Here is a 21,704-nt window from a genome sequence, read left to right as displayed (position 1 = left end):
TCAAAGAAATGATTTAGAATTTTTCTCACTGTTGCTAATCCTGGGCATAATCAAATCCATGGAACTACATGGTTCAAGTTGCCTCTGAACAAACCCAGCTGGAGGGCAAAAGAGGGGAGAAGGTAAGGCTGGATGAGAAAGGACCAGGTGCTTCTACATCTATCTGAAACTACCACTCACAGAAGAGGCAAGATTCTCCTCCTCTCCTTTTTTACCCTGCGATTACTTTTCTCTGGATAATAGTCCAGTGCAAAACCAGTCTATGTGGCCAGCTAGGACTTGTGTCCCTTACTGTTGCATAAAATGGGCATATGATTTGACTTGTTGGGTCTGTATCATGATATAACACCAGTGTGACTCCACTGGTTTTTAATGGAACTCTTCCTGGATTATAGTGTGTGAGATCTCAGCCAGATCCAAAGGTGCACCTGAGCTCAGCCTGGTGCAGCTAAGAAAGGGAAGGAAAGGTATGTGGCTATGATGGCTTTACACCACATTGGCTCCGCCATAATCATAGGGTCAGGTGGGGGCGGTCCAGCCCTGTGTAATTTAGAGCAGCCACATGACAGGATACTTATAAGTAGTATTATGCTGCTAAAATTGACAGGAAGGACATCATAAAATTATTCTAGGTATTTTCTGTTCTGTTGAAGAACCACTGCTATCCCATATTTGTCCATCACTGAAATGAGATGGAAATTAGTTATTAATTTTAGGAGACTACAATAGAAATAATTTTTAAAGAAGCAGTATAAATAATTTTAAGAAAATATATGAACTTTACAAACATAAAAAGAAGCCCATTTACAATAAAGTAGAATAGTATGTGTATTTAGGCGTCAGCATTTCAAAAGTTAACTCCTGGGATTGTGCTGATGTTCACACCTTGCCTTAAGCTGCTCCATTGCTGTTTCCAATAGAAAAGAAAGTTCAAAATCTATTCAATGTGACATCATTATGATTGTGTTTCTGAAGAGCGGCAAACCTGAGTGTACACAACAGATCTACGGTTTCCAAAGAGGAACATCATCACATTGTTCAACACTGCACTGAAACACATTCTATCCTATTTGAGAATTTTGCACATCCATTTAAAAACAAAATCAATACTTAGAATATTTTAGTACCACAATTGCAAAATGCACAAATAAGACACAGCATATTTCAAAATCATACAATACAATGATTTTTCATTGTTCACAACAAAATGAATTATGATGTGGGAATCAGTTACAATGTGCACTCATCTTGAGCACTCGTCATTAATCAAAACACTGGATTAAAAGTTCTAATCTAAGTGAACACTTTTACTGATTCTGGGCAGTCCATTAGTGACCAGTATTACTAAGATCTTTGGTTGTCATATCCAGAAAGAACTCAGGTAAAAGTGAGTATTATGAATACAATTTCTGCCTTCAGTAGACTGGAACAAATATAAAAGGATCTCTGGAGACTGAAAATGTTTCATTAGGTCAATTTCACTTTTTCCCCCTATTTTAATTTTTAGTGTCTTACCCAAGTCTGAAGATTTATACATGTGGCTTAGGGACAGTGAATACCTGCCTAAAAATGTGTGAGACGTACAATATTTTTATCTTGAAAATAACTTTTTTAAAGTGATGGACAGTGAAACTATTTAGTAATACAGTAAATATTAAACAACATAGCATTTGGAGTTGTTTTGTCTGGTATCAATAGTTATGGTTTCAGCACAAGAAAAAACAGGTATTAAAAGGCAAAATCAAGCCCTCCGTATGCTCCTATGAAGACCTAGTTCACTCTTTTTAATCAAGAGATTCTATAGGATTATTTTTTTTCTTGCTGCAAGCCAATGCATTCTTGTTCTTTTGTAGCTGGAGAATCAATGCTCAGTGGAGTTTCCAAATAGAACAAAACATTTCAGTTCCAAAGGACCAGTTTTGCTACTGTTTTGTAAATTAACTTTAACAAGTTGAAAAGACTCATGAGGGTCACCATAATCTCTGGTACCAAGACAGTTTCTGTTAATTCCTTGTGCTCATTGATGGCTCTTCTTAGCTTGTCAGATTACAGCTGGTTTGACATGCTGATCAGAACCATTAATGCAGAGGAATAAAGGATGAAAACTGAGGCACACACCAGCACAGAATCAACATAAACCACCTACATAAAATTTTCAAAGAGTTATGATGTCCTTTCATGTATAGCAATTATCATATTTGGTTTACAAAGATCAATTGAGATTTTTTTTTTCCAACAAAAAAGTACAATCTACACATTCTCTGGGAAATGAACGTCTGTTTTGTTTAGTTTGTCTTGACAGACTGCTCATCAAATTTTAGAGGAATATGATGCTGTAGCTCTTTTAGATTCAAGCAAAAGACAAACCAAAGCAATCACCATATAAAAATACAGCAAACCTTTAGACCAAACATGCAATGTGTCCCTTTAAGGCACTAACAGAAAAACATTTTGTCCAATTCAAACTTTTACAGTTCTTCTTGAATGTCCACATGACACTATTTTAAGCCTGACAGAGACAAGACAGGACTGATACACCCCAAATCAGTGGCCACAGTCAAAACACAAGTGGTAATTCACCCACCAGCAGGGCAATGAGGGAATGAGAAAAAGATGTGCTAACGCTTAACAAGGTCCCAATATCTTTTTAGTAGTGTCTTTCAGAATATTTAAAGCAGGTGAGAATCATTAACAGATTCTATTCTATTATATCAGAAGTTATACATAAGACCACTGCTAGATATGCATAGGTACCTATATAATATGAAGTCAAAAGAGGTTGTATCCAGGTGCAGAATTTGGCACTAAATGAATATAAGGGGGAAAGTTAAAAAGGGGCTAGTAGGTGTTAAAACTAGAGTGACAAGATGTGAGCTTCAGAAAGCAAATGGGAAGTACTGCTGAAGTTATATAGCATGTTTTGAACCCAATCTCTCTCTATCCAGTCAATGGGTTTTCTGAGTCTTATATTTGAAAGACATCTAAACTACAATGGAACACATGAAGGGTAGCTAGATAGTCCTTTGTTTGCATATACTCAATGGTTCTCTGATTACTTTTACCAACACAATTAAATGGACAAACAATGTAAGTCCTCATTAAGAGAAAGTATGAATAAGGAAGTTGATCGCAAATGGAGTTAGTGAGGTCAACATAAAGAGGAACCCACCTTCGTGACCAATAACAGATCTTGAGGCTGTCTGAAAGCTAATAACTCCTGCCACATTGTCATTAGCCAGAATAACCACAGTGACAGTGTCTGAGCTAGGAAGAATGCGACTTCCTCCTTCAGTGTGGGTCAGGCTGATTATAATATTTTCATTATCCTCTGGCTCTGGATCATCTAAAATGGTCAATGTGACCATCTTTTTAGTTTCACCTGTAAGGAAAAATAGAAGAAAATATAGGTATCAAAGCCATAACAAATGGCATACTGGATAGCCATCTGTCTTGGATGGTTTAGACACCACAAATTCTGCATCTTGGCAGAAGGGGTTGACTAGATGACCTTGCAGTCCCTTCTAACCCTATGATTCTACACTTTCAAAGGGGGCTTAATCATCCTCTTTGTTAGGAAATACTTAAAAATATATAAATTATGTAAATCTATAGCACTGCAACAACTATTCAACGTACCATATCAATTATAACAAACAGCCTTCAAACAGGAAAGAATTAACTTTTGAGTGCGCAGAACACTTTAATCACTCAGTATTTGCTTCAGCTTTCTAACTCTATTTGGAAAAGGGGAGAGCTGTTCTTGTAAAAGAAAACAACAGTGCATCCTTTTCTCTCTAATGAACTGAATTTGAATAGTCTTACCAAGTCGGAGTTTAAATAACAACCTAAATGCTATATATATAGGGGTGTACACATATATACACATACACTCTCTTGTATGAATTGAATTTGAATAGACCAACTCAGGGTTTGCATTCAGCAATCCTCTCATCCCACAACCCTTTCACATGGACTTGGTATCTACCTTCCATGTTACCTAATCAGACCAATATAACTAGAAAACTGTACTAGTCAACCAGTTCCCAAAAAACCACTGAAATCTCCAATACAATCCTATTGTTCAATGTATGTGAAATACTTAAGTATGTTTTAGGGTTATGAACATACTTGGTCACAAAATACATATTTCTTACCCTACTGTCTTTTTAATTCCTTTTTTAATCTGTTTTGTATGAATCTTTTTTATAAAGTACCAACAAAATTATATCTCAGTGTCAGAATTAGCATTGCTGGTCATTAGTTGGAGTTTGATGACTCATCAACATAAATGACATAGTAAAAAAGTGTATATTACACTCCCTTCAGTTGCTTGTAAATGACCTCTCTCTATCATTCATCAAAATGATGTATGTGTCATGCTGCATTGCATATAAGCAATGTCTGCCAGTTACTTATTTGTCTCACTTGTAAATTCTTAGGTATGCTTTCTTTGTTGTGAAATTAATGAAATCTTTTTAAATTAAAAAGATACTTTCATTTCAAGAACACAGCTAATTGGGAAAGCGGGGGCAGCCATCTTAAAAGGTTGGCTTTTTAAAGATTAGTTTTTGCATTGAAGGATGAAAAAAAAAACACCTTTGTGCCTCATCCTGATCTCACTTACACTGGTACAACTACTGCCTTCAGTGGAGTTATTCAGTGTAAATGAGATGAAAACTAGAGCAGTGCAAAGTTCTCTGAAGGACCCAGTCATGTTTACAAATTTTACTATTACATTTATATATATATATTTTATTACAGGAAATTGGATCTTGAGGCACATGCTGATGAGCTGCTAAATATCATAATATGCTTGAGAATGTACATCTATCACACAACAGAGTGTATTCCAGAAGGCATAGCCTAGTAATAAATTGACACCCAGGTTTAAAACTCAAGAAATCTACTTATCTAGTTCCCTCTACTTTTCTCCATCTAGAAAGGGAAAAAATGAATGTAAACCTTGCCTCACCTTCAGCAAACACCAGAATCTCACCACCACCTACAAAATCCAAGTTTTGGGTAGCTGTTCCACCAATCACACTCCATTCCACTGTCACCTGTCCCAGGCTGCCTTCTGTTCTGTGTATCATAAGCTGCACATTGGTCTGAAGACGTTCTTCAACTTCCACATATAGGCCTCTCTCTGTTGCATTGAGATTTACACAGTAGATCACAAACACTCCAAAGGCATCTCCATTCATCGTTATGACAACTGTGGAGGTATTTGGCTTTCCTATCATTGGCTGGTTTTTTAAGCTGGCTGAGGTGTTCATCAGTTCAACCTTCAAAAGGGATACAGTAAACTTCTCATCCAACTCTGGCAAATTGTCAGGAAGTACGGTAACTGTGAGATTTGCAAACTGTTCCCCTTCCAGCATTATGGCCCATTGACCTGTAACTGATTCATAGTCACTGCCAGCAATGGCTTGTGCACCAAAAAGAGAGGACACACTGGTGACATTTTTCTTGTAGGTCCAGAATCCTGAGTTATTGGTTACTTGGCTGATCCATGATGTCAGCCAAAAACACAAAGGAAACCCAGAGGCACTAGAGAATGTAAAGGCGAAACATGCTTGTTCTTTTAGGCACTGAATTGCACAGGTGTGTAATGGATCACTTGCTGTTGAGACATTCACTTTAGTCCTTGACAGCTGGTTAGGAATTCCTTGCACAGGAAATTCATAGTAGGACAGCATATCTTGGCCTTGCTCTATTGCAAGAGCTACTACATCAACCTCAGAAGTACTGTAGAACACCTGCAGTTCACCAAATCTTCCCTCACTAAAGGATGTGGTGATGGATAAGACAGTCATATTAATAAGTGAAGACAGTTTTTCTTACATCTGTAGGCCTCTACATTAAGAAGAGTGACCTGAATACAAGTTATCAGCCTTTTCAAAATTGTTCAGTGGTTTCAAACAATCTAAACACCATTCAAAATCCATCCTCTCTGAAGCTGCTACTAGAATAATTTAGCTGTGGCCCTGTGTGAAAGGCACCTCTGATTATTTATAGTATGTGTTATGGTTAATCATACATAGCTGAAACAATGCAGATTACTCCCCTTGCAACCTGCTAGCTATGCCAGATGGCCAAGGAGAGAAGCCAGAGATGTCCTGCCCTGTCCTCTCTCTCCTTCCATTTATTCATAGGAGGTCATATCACAGAAGTAATGCCTGCTCTCCCTCCCCCATGCCTGAGTCATGATATAGACAGCTTCTACACAGCCATATTTAGCCTTGCCCTCTCTTATCCTCTGTCTAGACTCCTGGGAGCAGGGAACGCTCTAGCCCTAAATGTTTATAAGAATTAATAAGACAAATTTAAAAAGACGTTTCTTTCTAAATGTTTCTGATAAAGAGACATATGTGGTTTAAACTAAAAGAGCATAAATATAGAAGCCAAAGATTACTCTGATTAGATGACAAGTTAAACTGTACAAGAAGGAAATCAGAACAAAATTTAAAATGAGAAAAAGCCCATGGAGTTGTAATTTCGGTAAAGACACAGGAGAAGGACCACGAATACTTACACAAAAAACAAACATTAAACAAACCTTCTCTTGACAGTTATGTTTGCAAATGAACTTCTTTCCAGTGGCTCCTGAATTCGATACAAGGCATGATGAAAACAGACTGTTCCATAAGGATTATCATTGGCAGGTATTATAATATTTGCCATGCCATCTAACCCAATAACACCTCCATTCGAGGCCTGGGTTAATTGCACATGGATAACCTAAAAATATAATTAGACTTTCCTTAATAACATTATATTGCGAAACCAAGATAAATCATTTAGGGCCAGCTAGGTTTGAACTATTGGCTCCCATTGCTGAGCAGTAATAAGTAGCCTAAGTAGCCCTATTGACTGCAGTGGGATTACTCATGCAAGGAACTGTTCATTAATAACACCAAAACGTTCATGATATAGCCCTTCGTGTTTCTAAAATGTTTGGATTTAAAGGGCTGTTTAAGGCTACATGTTAAACAGCAAACCATACAGATTAAAAGACTAACACAGAAGTGTTCTGGGTGAGCAGTGAGTTGCACAGCTTCAATTATTACTGAATCAATTTAAGTCATGTTCCTACACTCCTATCTACCCATTAAAATTTGGGGAATCCCATTTTTGGGATTCTGCTGGCTTCCCTATAGTCATTCCAGCATTCCACCACAGTAAGTGACAAAGTAAAAGATAGAGTTATTACTCTACAGTATCATAAATAGCATTGCTATAACTACAGAAGGTATATGCCATCGATATATTATCAAGGGATATGAGAAGCTATTATCCCTGAAACACATAACACGCACTGCTTAAGATGCAGTGAAGATTTCTTCTCCCCACTGCTAAGAAGTACAACTGTCATGGATATACTCCATAACCAAAATTCATACTACCTGTAAAACATGATCTACACTAGTGGAAATTTCTACTATAACAGCCCTTTTGATGTAGTCTGAACACCCATGGTCAGTTAGATTTTACAGGCGTGTAGAAATCCCATCAACTGGTCATGAAGATTTTAGTGCATGAAAAACGTTCGTGCATTTGTTTGCATGCAAAAAGTTTCATGCTCACAAAAAGCCCTAGAACTTATTTATTACATTCCTTATCATACCCACTGTTGCATGACACAAACTATAGGCAATTTTGTAGAGCAAACAGTTCTCTATTTAATTAAAAATAGGGAAGATACTCTGAAAGAGTCTAAACATAGCCACAGAGTTGAGAGTGCTTGTTTTAATTAGCTTAATCATTTATTTTAACATCATGGTGGTGTAAACCAAACCAGATAGAAAACTGTTTTTGGTTTCAGGATTATTTTCATTCCTTTATTTTAAAAAAAATACTGAAATACTATATTTTCCTCAGGCTCATGACCAGGATAGTTCAGAAGAACTAAAACTTATAAAAAAATAGGAAACTCTTTCAAAACTCCATACCAAGTCAGACACAAAACATAAATTACTCAAATGTGCACACTTAAATATGAAAGCACTTTCCCTCTTAGTTACACTATACAATCTTTAGTAACATGTTTGATCATATTGTAATAATTTCTCTCCCACCCCCGTAGCACTGTTTCTCTCTAGATTATATAATGGTCTATGTACAGCCCTTGTGTAAACCAGTGCAACACCACTGACTTCAGTTTTGCCTTACCATGGGTCAGATTTAACCACTGCAATTCATCCATATTGTAACCAGGTGTTTAGTTTTATTTCCTATACATATTGCAATATAATTCTAGGATGTTCAGCTAGATAATGAATCAGGTTCAATGTATCTATCTCTAGTAAACCAAACCTAAGAAAAAGATTACATTGCTTAGATAGTCTCATTTATTCACAGATTTATTGAATCTTATAGAAGAATATCAGCAGCAAGGACCAAAGAATAAATACTAATTAATGTATCTGAAAATTGTTTTATAATTTTCCAGAACAGTATTTTCAGCTTGATTTCCCTTTCTTTTGAATAAAATCTCTTGGTTTCTAACCCATCACTATATAAAACAGAGATACCAAACATTTCTGGACAGTGTCATTCCAGATAGGGTCTAGATGTTCAACTCACCTCTTGGATTTCTGGATCATCATCAGCCAGGATCTCTAACAACAGCGTCTGAATGGTTTCCCCAGGGGCAAAGGTAACATTACCAGAGATAACACGCAAGTCACCCGTAGCAAGCTGTCCATTAATGGTGGCAATCCACTGAATGGTAACATTGCCGAGTGTCCCAGCATTACGGATTACTGGCAAATTTACCATTACCGAATTGAACTCTGGCTCTTCCACAGTGAGTTCATTGACCTGAAAAACTGAAGTACATGGTAGAGAAACTTATTTCCTCATCACTAACACTGAGGCTTAAGGAATCAAACAAATTCCGCATTAAAATTCTTTGTTCATTTTGCTGAAACCATTTGCAGTATACACACTTTGCAAAATTAAACTACTTTTATTTTATTTTATTTGACATGAGATTATAATTGGTGTTTGTGAAATGGAGGTGCTAAGTCTACTAGCTTTGCCTATATATAGTTCAGGTAAGTGATGGGTAAACTCCCACACATGATCAGGAACCTTTCACTACATGTTTACTAAGAACTGGAAGAGAAAGACACTAAGAGCCACCTCTAATCACCTTTCCCAGCAAGAGAATAGAGACAGCAATCAGACAGATCTAATCTAAATATTTCACACCAAAAATGTTTTCTCAAAAATGTTTTTTCCCCCCAAATCAGAGATTTTTCACAAAAATTGGGGGTTTTACTATGTCCTTTTTTAAAAAGAAACAAAACAAAAATTGTAGCCATTTTTCATTATTTTAGATCACAATTTTTCTGTCTTTTCCTCTTTTGCCACTAAAAAATGGAAACAAAAAACAAAGAAGGAAAGAGGAAAAAAGGCAGAACACAAGGAAAAGTCAAAATGCCAAAAAATGAACATTTTTGTTCCAAAAAATTTAAAAACAAATTTTCATACAAAATTTCAAATGAGCATAAACTTTGTTCTTTTTCTAAACCTGCAGAATGAAAATTATGCTGAATTTTTTCCCACACAATTTCCCCCCGTTTCTCTCAATCAGTTCTACTGTAAAGATAGCACATGAGGTGGGAAAAAATTCCATGGAAAACAGTAATACATAACTTCCACTATATATGTGATTTTTTCAACTCCCAGTTGTTTAAACATTATATTGGTTTACTATTTAGTAACGCAGTAGACTGGATGGCTTACGGGGTTAGTGATGGCACACAGTTTTCATTTCTAGGTCACTGGTTTAAATCCACCCCAGGTTCACGGTGAGGTGTGCTGATCAAAAAACAAAACAAAACAGGATTTCTAACCTGCTGGAAATTCTGGACATTTGTTTTTGTCCCAAATGGGATAAAAACTAAAAATATCCAAGTTTTTCCATGGAATTTCAAAAAATTTCCATTAGGTTATATCGAAACATTCTCATTTTAATTGAAATGAAACGTTTCATTTTGGCTTGGTTCAACATTAAACAGAGTTCCACTGAGCCTCATGGGGCCTCCTGGGAGCTGTAATTAGAGTGCCTCCTGCACCCATTCTCTCCTCAGGGCCAGGCTCCCTGGCCAGCGTGTATTTTCCACAATACACAGTGATGGCACAGCTCAGAGGGAGACCATGGCGCACCCTGGAAGATATAGTACATCCACAACATGTCTACACAGATTTGTTAAAGAAGAAAAAGTAAAGACATTCAAATGGGTCCAATTTACCAAAAGATCCAAATGGATCATCAGAAGCCTCAATGGTAATGACTGATTGAGTCAATGCTCCAAGCAAGGCTCCTCCTGTTGTGTGATTCAGCAGCTGCACATGAAAGATTTCTTCATCTTCGGGGTTGATATCATTAATGATATAAATTGGCACCGCTTTACTGGTTTCCCCTTCTAGTAAGACAACATCTGATGAGGCTACACTGTAGTCTTCACCTGTGCATAGAAAAACTATGTTGCTACCTCAGGAAATGTTTTAAACACAATTCCTACATGCTGTTATTCCTATCGTGGCTGCATGCAGCACCCAATAAAACTCCTTTCTCTGCAATCCCAAACAATGCAGTAACTTTGCTTTTCTAGTGCCAGTTGGAGTCTGTGGCTTGGACAGCAGAGAAATGGTTGAGGCTCAGCTTGGACAAGATAGAGATTATACTGGTAAATGGGGGAAACATTTGGAGACAGTGGCTGGTGTTGTCCAATCCCATTGTTGAATGGGATATGCCCACTCTATCAAAGTGGTTTCCAGTCTGGGGTTGTGTCTGCATTGCCAACTGCTCTTGGAGTTCCAGGTGCACTGGTGACCAGAAGCACCTTCTTCCAAGTGGAGTTAGCTAACAGATTGCAACCATTTGCTTGCTCAAGTAAGAATGACCACACTGTGAAAACACCATTCAAGCTATACAGAATGATTGGTTTAGCAGAGTGATTAGATTAGCATCTGATGAGTTGCTGTAATTGAAGCTGCTACATCCCCATTACCCACTGAATTATTACCTTATGCTTCAGCAGCACTCTGTCCCGCCTACACACACACACACACCTCCAGATCAGCTAGCTCAAGCTTAAACTAACACTTAACTTGAGCTGGAATCTTGTGTGTGTGGACCCCAGGTTGGGGCAACACTTGAGTTATAGCTTTGAGCTAATATTGCAATGAAGACAAGTCCTTAGCAATAATATAACTATAATGTTTACATAAAAGATGACGATCAACTTAAAAATCCGCATGGAATTATTTTCCCTAGTACTGTTACAAGTAACATCAGAGTTTACTACAGCTAAAAGAGAGTAAAGAGAACATATTTCTCCAATGTTTCACTTTCTTTGTCTTGTTTTCTTAGTTTAATGGGATTATTCATGTGAATAAAAGTTTGCAAGATCAAGGTCCAAGTTAAACAGTTTCCATTGTCTCTTTGGATTTTTCAGACAACACCAGGAGAGATTACCAGTTTTTAAAATAGTAAAATGTGGATCTATAAAAGCCCAAAATGGGAAGGTGATCTTAATCCTGAAACTGCTTTTAACTCATTTATTTAAATTGGGCTTGACTCTAAAATGACAATGCCCCTTTCATAAAGCAGTTGTGTATTACTGACAGTCATATAAACCATATATCCACTAATAGTTTCTTTAATTATTGCTATTAACTAAAATGCTATTTATTTCTGCTGGCATACAGCACAGGGCCTATGTTCTTTATTACTCTTTACTACTCAAGTAAGCGCCTCATTACTCCTGTTGATTTTCCTTGCTAGAGAATATACCGGAGAGGGAGAGGAATTATTTAAGCTCAGTACCAATGTGGACACAAGAACAAATGGATATAAACTGGCCACCAGGAAGTTTAGACTTGAAATCAGATGAAGGTTTCTAACCATCAGAGGAGTAAAGTTTTGGAATAGCCTTCCAAGGGAAGCAGTGGGGGGCAAAAGATCTATAGATTCATAGATATTTAGGACAGAAGGGACCATTATGATCATCTAGTCTGACCTCCTGCACAATGCAGGCCACAGAATTTCACCCACCACTCCTAAAAAAGACCTCACACCTATATCTGTGCTATTGAAGTCCTCAAATTGTAGTTTGAAGACCTCAAGGAGCAGAGAATCCTCCAGCAAGTGACCCGTGCCCCATGCTACAGAGGAAGGCGAAAAACCTCCAGGGCCTTCCAATCTGCCCTGGAGGAAAATTCCTTCCCGACCCCAAATATGGCGATCAGCTAAACCCTGAGCATATGGGCAAGATTCATCAGCCAGATACTACAGAAAATTCTTTCCCGGGTAACTTGGATCTTACCCCATCTAAAAACCCATCACAGGCCATTGGGCCTATTTACCATGAATATTTAATTACCAAAACCATGTTATCCCATCATACCATCTCCTCCATAAACTTATCGAGTTTAATCTTAAAGCAAGATAGATCTTTTGCCCCCACTACTTCCCTCGGAAGGCTATTCCAAAACTTCACTCCTCTGATGGTTAGAAACCTTCGTCTAATTTCTAATCTAAATTTCCTAGTGGCCAGTTTATATCCATTTGTTCTTGTGTCCACATTGGTACTGAGTTTAAATAATTCCTCTCCCTCTCTGGTATTTATCCCTCTGATATATTTATAGAGAGCAATCATATCTCCCCTCAACCTTCTTTTAGTTAGGCTAAACAAGCCAAGCTCCCTGAGTCTCCTTTCATAAGACAAGTTTTCCATTCCTCGGATCATCCTAGTAGCCCTTCTCTGTACCTGTTCCAGTTTGAATTCATCCTTCTTAAACATGGGAGACCAGAACTGCACACAGTATTCCAGGTGAGGTCTCACCAGTGCCTTATATAACGGTACTAAAACCTCCTTATCCCTACTGGAAATACCTCTCCTGTTGCATCCCAAGACGACATTAGCTTTTTTCACAGCCATATCACATTGGCAGCTCATAGTCATCCTATGATCAACCAATACTCCAAGGTCCTTTTCCTCCTCCGTTACTTCTAGTTGATGCGTCCCTAGCTTATAACTAAAATTCTTGTTATTAATCCCTAAATGCATGACCTTACACTTCTCACTATTAAATTTCATCCTATTCCTATTACTCCAGTTTACAAGGTCATCCAGATCCTCCTGTAGGGTATCCCTGTCCTTCTCTAAATTAGCAATACCTCCCAGCTTTGTATCATCTGCAAACTTTATTAGCACACTCCCACTTTTTGTGCCCAGGTCAGTAATAAAAAGATTAAATAAGATTGGTCCCAAAACTGATCCTTGAGGAACTCCACTGGTAACCTCCCTCCAACTTGACAGTTCACCTTTCAGTAGGACCCGTTGTAGTCTCCCCTTTAACCAATTCCCTATCCACCTTTCAATTTTCCTATTGATGCCCATCTTATCCAATTTAACTAATAATTCCCCATGTGGCACAGTATCAAACGCCTTACTAAAATCTAAGTAAATTAGATCCACTGCGTTTCCTTTATCTAAAAAATCTGTTACTCTCTCAAAGAAGGAGATCAGGTTGGTTTGGCACAATCTACCTTTTGTAAAACCATGTTGTATTTTGTCCCATTTACCATTGACTTCAATGTCCTTAACTACCTTCTCCTACAAAATTTTTTCCAAGACCTTGCATACTACAGATGTCAAACTAACAGGCCTATAATTATTTGGATCACTTTTTTTCCCTTTCTTAAAAATAGGAACTATGTTAGCAATTCTCCAATCATACGGTACAACCCCTGAGTTTACAGATTCATTAAAAATTCTTGCTAATGGGCTTGCAATTTCTTGTGCCAATTCTTTTAATATTCTTGGATGAAGATTATCTGGGCCCCCCGATTTAGTCCCATTAAGCTGTTTGAGTTTCGCTTCTACCTCAGATATGGTGATGTCTACCTCCATATCCTCATTCCCATTTATCATGCTACCATTATCCCTAAGATCCTCTTTAGTCTTATTAAAGACTGAGGCAAAGTATTTGTTTAGATATTGGGCCATGCCTAGATTATCCTTGACCTCCACTCCATCCTCAGTTTTTAGCGGTCCCACTTCTTCTTTCTTTGTTTTCTTCCTATTTATATGACTATAGAACCTTTTACTATTGGTTTTAATTCCCTTTGCAAGGTCCAGCTCTACTTGACTTTTAGCCTGTCTCACTTTATCCCTACATATTCTGACCTCAATAAGGTAGCTTTCCTTACTGATCCCTCCCTTCTTCCACTCCCTATATGCTTTCTGCTTTTTCTTAATTACCTCTCTAAGATGCTTGCTCATCCAGCTTGGTCTACAACTCCTGCCTATGAATTTTTTCCCCTTTCTTGGGATGCAGGCTTCTATCTATCTGGCTTTAAGATTAAACTCGATAAGTTTATGGAGGAAATGGTATGATGGGATAACATGGTTTTGGTAATTAAATATTCATGGTAAATAGGCCCAATGGCCTGTGATGGGATATTAGATGGGGTGGGATCTGAGTTACCCAGGAAAGAATTTTCTGTAGTATCTGGCTGGTGAATCTTGCCCATATGCTCAGGGTTTAGCTGATCGCCATATTTGGGGTCGGGAAGGAATTTTCCTCCAGGGCAGATTGGAAGAGGCCCTGGAGGTTTTTCGCCTTCCTCTGTAGCACTGGGCACGGGTCACTTGCTGGAGGATTCTCTGCTCCTTGAAGTCTTTAAACCACAATTTGAGGACTTCAATAGCTCAGACATAGGTGAGAGGTTTTTCGCTGGAGTGGGTCGGTGAAATTCTGTGGCCTGCGTTGTGCAGGCGGTCAGACTAGATGATCATAATGGTCCTTTCTGACCTTAGTATCTATGAATCTATATGCTATGTATTGGATTGCAACCTTGACACAGTATGTGTATTTTTACAATTCTCTTTTCTTACCAGCTGTTGCAGTTATTGGCACAGCTTTAAACTTCACAGAAACATCTGCAAATATTCCTCCTGCTCTGGTCACATTGATGATTGGTCCAATGTAGTTTTCAGCAACTCGCACAGCTGGAGTGGAGAGCTGAAGTGTTCCAAAAGCATCATCATTGGCATTGATAATTATATGAGCTACTGTATCACCCTTAGGTCCAAGGCGAGGAGAATTCATAACTGAAATACAACAGGAACTTGGTAAGAGAGAGTCTGGGATCTTTATTGTATACCTACAGGAGACCTCAGAAACTTAAGTGAGTTTCATGGTATCTTATCAGTTACTACCATTCTTCAACAAAACTAGTTTACTGAAAGTATTCATAGTTGGACAGAGTACACTTCACAACCTCACTCAATAAAAGTTTTTAGAAGTTTATTGAAATTACAACATAACAATAAATCCTGAACTGCACAGCTTGATATCTTACTGCAGGAGTTTTCTATCACAGCCTCTGAAGTGGTATACATGATCAGCCTATTTCTCAAAAAGGTGGGACAGTGCCAAATCATTACTTATTCATTCATTTCTCTATCGGGTCTGTAGCAATCACACTACAGTCTCTATCAGAGTATTATTTCTGTGGTTCTTATGATGAAATATATATAACTGTTCACTCTCCCCACAGAGATATATTTGAAGCTTTCCTGATTATCAAGAATGGGTAGGAGAGTTAATTAGACAAGCTTGGGAACTGTGAAGGGCAAATCAGTCTATGGTCTCCCAAATATCACTGAATGGCTGATCAGCATGCATTTTCTATATTTAAAAGAAACAGGCAAAAGTTCATGAAGTAGCAAAGTATAAGGTCAGCATGCAATATAATTTCTAATTGGTCATTTCACTATGCTATGCTTCTCAAGAATAATGAGATTGATCAACAGAACCTCGTGCTCACAGCCAACCTTGTAATTTACATGGCCAGAGAGGCCTCAGTTAAAATAATACAAAAAGGGACAAGAAATACAATCATATTGTTTTCAGTGGCATCCTGACAAAGGAATATTTTAAGGTAATACACTGCCAGAACACCAGACGTAACACAGAGATCTCTTAAATGAATACATTTTGAGGTAGGAAAGCAAACTATAATTTGATCAGTTAAATTTTACTGCAATTACCAAGTCTCTAAAATGCATACAATTTATGTGTAAAGCACTTACTTGGTCTATCCTGCACTCTTTCCATCAAAGCAATATTGAGTAGCTCCACAAACACAGATTCTGATCTCTCTGGATCCTTATCATCTAAAATAGGAAGAGTTATGCTAGCCTCACTTTTATTGGCTCTGAAGATCACAAATCCAAAAATGGGTATATAGTCTCTTTCCTGTGTTGCTCTGGCAATATCTGATTTCAGATAGGGTGACTTTTCATCATCACCCACGGATCTGTATGTTACCATGACTGTACCCAGGAGACCATTTAATCGTACTATTGTTAGGGTGATGTTTTTGGTTTCTTCCTCAACTTTGATTGGTCTATTTTTCTCAGAAAAGATGAAAATTCCATATGGATCATCATTAGCTAGAACAGTTAATGTAGCATTAGTACGAATTCCAAGACGACCACTGGAAACATTGATGATCAAAACAGAAAACATCTTATCCAGTTCAGGATACTCATCAGGTGAGACTTGCACTGTTATGTTTGCTCTTCTTTGCCCTATATCAAAAGTTATATTGCCATAGGTGGAGATCAGATCTTCAGTAGGATCACAGACTATGATCCACTGCAAAGTGACACAGGACAAGGCCCCCTGATTTCGGACAACCTAAAGCACAAAATGTGAAAATTTAAATATTTTTGTACTACAAAGGGGAGGAAAAAGGATATTTCTCAAAATCCCAATCTATTGAAAGACTTGTAAAATTGTGACATGATGGGTTAAATATGAATCCCTACTGCAAATCTATAACCATTACTGCCTCAGCTAGGCTGCATTCCCATCTTCTGTATTTGTCAGCCTCTCTTTTAATATTTATGTAAGAAAATAATTTATACCATCAACAATTCTGTTTCTTTAATAAGAGATTAGTATAGTAGAACCTCGAGATACAAACACCAGAGTTACGAACTGACCGGTCAATCATACACCTCATTTGGAACTTGAAGTACACAATCAGGCAGCAGCAGATACACACACACACAAAATGCAAATGCAGTACAGTATTGTGTTAAACATAAACTACTAAAAAAATAAAGGGAACGTTAAAAAAAATGACAAGGTAAGAAAACTGTTTCTGTGCTTGTTTCATTTAAATTAAGATGGTTAAAAGTAGCATTTTTCTTCTGCATAATAAAGTTTCAAAGATGTATTAAGTCAATGTTCAGTTGTAAACTTATGAAAGAACAACCATAATGTTTTGTTCAGAGTTATGAACATTTCAGAGTTAAGAACAACCTCCAGTCCCGAGGTATTTGTAACTTTGAGGTTCTACTCTACCTAATATTTGAGTGGACGATAAAATTCTATTTTTAAAATATCTGTTAACTGATATCATAAATTTAACCTTATAAATTTGACAGTAATTTATTAACTAAGCATTATGAAAAGAATGTATAGTTTGTTCAAGTTACAACCACAAGTCTACAACCCTTAATAAAGGATCACAGAAATAATAGACAAGCATTGTGTAGCAACAGATGAAAAGCGAAGTGTAGTGACCTGAAGCACAATTACACTGTCTCCATCCTCAGGTTCTGTCCCACTGACCGAGAGCGATTCAGCGCTGAACTCAAACACACCATGAGCATCATCAGAGGCATCAATGGTCACTATGATGTGGGATGCTATTCCCAGGCTGGCTGTAGGTACAAATTCCAAGAAAGCTGAATTAGTTTTTCAGTATCTTCAGTTACACTAAATCAAAAGCTAAAAGAAGAAGTGTACTATGGGAACAATGAACAGAATATTTTCTGCATGAATGCTTCCTAATTGGAGGTAAACGCTATATCTAAGCATTTTATGCCCACAGAAGAGTTTGCTCAGTTTTATAACTCTACTCCTTCCATTAACAAATTGAGATTATTGGAAATGCACTAAAAAATTCAATGCAATTAAATCCGGATGTGATAATACATTTGTTTTAGTCAGGGTCTTATTTTTTCAACTACATTATAAAGGCAAAGAATGAGATTTTTTCAGTAAATTAGGAGATTTAAACACAAAACTATCAGTAAAATTAATGGAGTTGTGTCTAAATCACCTAGTCATCTTTGAAAATCTTTTGATGTTTTTGTGTGCATACTCATAAAAATCGTCTTGCTATTTCTTGGATGACAATTTTACAAAGAAAGTATTCTGGTTCTAAAATTACTGGAGACTATTAGGACCCAGTTACAAAACTGTATGTGTAACATCACACAACTACCTTGCATGCACAGTTATGACCATTATGCACAGAACTCATATCTAAACATGCAAATGGCCATTTTTACATCTAACTGGCCATATGTGTGCACTAATGACCTAATGTGTATACCCAACTATGACAGTTGCATGTGCAAGTTAAACATGCAATTGTATATATACTGATGATTGCATATTTAAAAAATCATTCCTTTATTGGCTTGAATAGGAATGTTTAAACAGTGATGTTAAAAAAACCCCACACATCAATATGGAATTATGATCTCTAGTTTCAGTACTGCAGTGCTGGCCACCCATTCTGCTGGAATGGAAATGGAAATGTAGGGTGACTGAGAACCGAGGGACCAGAGTTCTGAAGCACAGTTAATGAAAATACACAGTGAAAGTAGTAAAGAGTTAAAGGGAAGGTGTTATCACAGAGGGATTTGGGAGAGAAGGGGGGCAGAAAGAGAACTGTGATACTGTACAAAGCCAGTAGTTAGGTCATCTGAGAAACCCTTTCAGAAGAAGGAAGGGAAAAATAAATCCTATATACAACAGGGAGCCCCATTAAGTATGTGTATACACACACACATATATTTGAGGGGGGAAATTCAAAGCCAGAGATGAATAAAGTGGTTTGTACTTTTTGGCTTGGATAAGTTTAGTGTAGTTTGGATGCTTCTCTAAACTTCTTGGGTCTGCAAAACAGGGTTGGAAGTCTCACACGAACAGGATATTTTGGCTTCTAGGGAGACTGGAAATTCTCCAAAAATAGACCCTGCTTGTTTACTGTATTTCTACACTTCTGCTTCTGGACTGAACCAGGCAACACAGACATGCATACACATGAAAAATTGTGGGAAAAAGCATTCAAAACTTTTTCAATCTTCAAACAAACGGACAACATTTTTCAGGTTTGGCTTCATTATGTGGTTCAAATTAATTATTTTTTGTAAAGTTTGAACACAAGTTATGTCAGGCATGAGTCAAAATATCAAAGCAGGGCAATTTTTTAATTACCTGCAATTTAACGGATTTTCTGCATGTTTTGCTTATAGAGCAAATGCAGCAATATTCAGCCAAACCAATTTTCCAAGTCAAATTCATAAAGGAACAAAACAAAGGGATTTACAAGGAATTTGGATTCAAGCTTAACTATACGGAAGCTCCTACTTTCTACAGAATAAATAATTATGCTGATAGTCATTGAAATTCAGCTTATGTTGAAATGCATAGAGAGGGAGAGAGAGAGATAATTCAGTTATAACCAGTCCAAATGAGTGAGGACTAGGGTGAGATATTTCAGTAATGAATTAAGAAACAAAGGATAGACCATGATGCTTACCATGTTGATGGACAGCAGGCAGGAAGAACTCCAAGTCCCCGTCACCACTACCACTCCCATCATTTCTAAAGAGTTCAGCAACTTCAAGAGGACACACAAAGACACACAATACACATATATACATTTATAACACAGAGAAGACAGAAAGCACTTTAAACATTTTTAGACAAAAGGAAAAAATAGGGGAATATTCCTGCAAAGCATCCAATTTGGCTTTGAAAGCATACATGTTCTCTGATCAAAGCCAGAAATAGCATACACAGCACATTAATTTTATATATTTAAAATGATCACGCTGAAGGTAATTATGAGGAAATCAATTTTGACAATTAGCCATTAAGGGTTTGATGACTGATAATAAGAGCTATTGTGAAATGGTGCCCAGTATTTTAGGTGGTATAGCATAAAGGAAGTTTGTAAGACAGGACTTCAAGCTGTAAACAAAAAGGAGATCACAAACTGCGGTGTAGGTTTGTAACTGATAAGTAGAATTAAAAAGGAATAGAATTAATGATGACATGACTGACTAGTTGCTACTGTTTCCTCAGAAAAAAGAACGAGGAGTACTTGTGGCACCTTAGAGACTAACAAATTTATTTAAGCAGAAGCTTTCGTGAGCTACAGCTCACTTCATCGGATGCATGCAGTGGAAAATACAGTAGAAACATATATATATATATATATATATACACACACAGAGAACATGAAAAGATGGGTGTTTCCATACACACTATAATGTAATGAGAGTGATCACTTAAGGTGAGCTATTATCAGCCGAAGAAAAAAACCTTTTGTAGTGATAATCAGGATGTCCCATTTCCAACAGTTGACAAGAAGGTGAGAGTGACAGTGTGTGTGTGGGGGAAATAAGCATGGGGAAATATACACTGTTACTCTCACCTTCTTGTCAACTGTTGGAAATGGGACATCCTGATTATCACTACAAAAGGTTTTTTTCTCCGGCTGATAATAGTTCACCTTAAGTGATCACTCTCATTACATTATAGTGTGTATGGAAACACCCATCTTTTCATGTTCTCTGTGTGTATATATATATATATATATTCCTGCTGTATTTTCCACTGCATGCATCCAATGAAGTGGGTTTTAGCCCATGAAAGTTTATGCTCAAATAAATGTTAGTCTCTAAGGTGCCACAAGTACTCCTCGTTCTTTTTGCTAATACAGACTAACACGGCTACCACTCTGAAACCTGTTTCCTCAGAGAGTATGTTTATGTTTGTTGTGCTGTTAACAAAAGGACAAAAGGAAATGTCCAGGACATTCTTCAGAATCCATACAGTTTATTGGATGGTAGTTACTTTGGGTGTATGCACTCAGAGATATTGGAGGAGGAACAAGGAGGTTTGTAGTAGAAGGTGTCTGTCTGTTGGAGCTTTAAACTAAGGTTAGCTGAAAATCTGTCAAAACTGTTTTTCGATAAAAAAAGTTTGGTTGTCAACTACACAAATTTTTTCATGGTGCATCATGGGAGATGTAGGTTCATACAGAGAGCTTTCTTCATAGAACAAAATGAGAGCATAAAGGTATCCGAACTACAACCCCATAAAACACTGCAACAGCATTTCAAACAAACATTTTTGGGTTTTGACTGAAGTTATCCTGGTTTTTTTTTTTTTGAGAGAGAGAGAGAGAAGTCAGTATTTTCCATACCTGTGCCACAAGCACCATCTCCAGAAAGCAAAGATGTGTAAGAAATGGAGGTCTGTGGGTGGTCTGGGTGAGTCAGGTGGAGGAAGCAGAGAAACTTGGAGCTGATTGGGGAAAGCACCTTCTAGTATAAGTTTCCCTGAGCTTCTCACAGATCCTTCAGTTTATCAAACAACTGTCCATCAAGTGTCTACAGCAGCATAGTCCCTTCAGCCAACCATGTAGCCTTTTACTACTATAACCAATTTGAATAAACTATGGGCCAAATTCATCTCTTATGTGATTTCTCTAACTTCAAGTAAGTGTCAGAAGGGATTAATCTGACTCTGTTTGACTAATGTTAATTATTATTTTTAATATATTTTTAAACTGTTGAACT

General features: G+C 37.3%; 1 protein-coding gene across 1 annotated transcript in view; it reads right to left on the bottom strand.

Moving 5' to 3' along the window:
• Nucleotides 1-21,704, bottom strand: part of ADGRV1 (adhesion G protein-coupled receptor V1) — a 414,454-nt gene that overhangs the window by 316,290 nt on the left and 76,460 nt on the right. Inside the window, exons 26-34 of the mRNA XM_084628496.1 lie at nt 19,655-19,735; nt 17,623-17,762; nt 16,119-16,728; nt 14,919-15,134; nt 10,263-10,478; nt 8,587-8,831; nt 6,560-6,741; nt 4,973-5,784; nt 3,170-3,379 (exon numbers count right to left, since the gene is read on the bottom strand). Coding sequence (XP_084484622.1) covers nt 3,170-3,379; nt 4,973-5,784; nt 6,560-6,741; nt 8,587-8,831; nt 10,263-10,478; nt 14,919-15,134; nt 16,119-16,728; nt 17,623-17,762; nt 19,655-19,735 — 2,712 coding nt within the window. The remainder of the gene's footprint in view (nt 1-3,169; nt 3,380-4,972; nt 5,785-6,559; nt 6,742-8,586; nt 8,832-10,262; nt 10,479-14,918; nt 15,135-16,118; nt 16,729-17,622; nt 17,763-19,654; nt 19,736-21,704) is intronic.

This window comes from Lepidochelys olivacea (assembly GCF_965140295.1).
Source record: "Lepidochelys olivacea isolate rLepOli2 genome assembly, chromosome: 5".
Taxonomy (NCBI): Eukaryota; Metazoa; Chordata; order Testudines; family Cheloniidae; genus Lepidochelys; species Lepidochelys olivacea.
The sequence above is the reverse complement of the archived record's forward strand: the minus strand, read 5'-3'. Positions and strand labels throughout refer to the sequence as shown.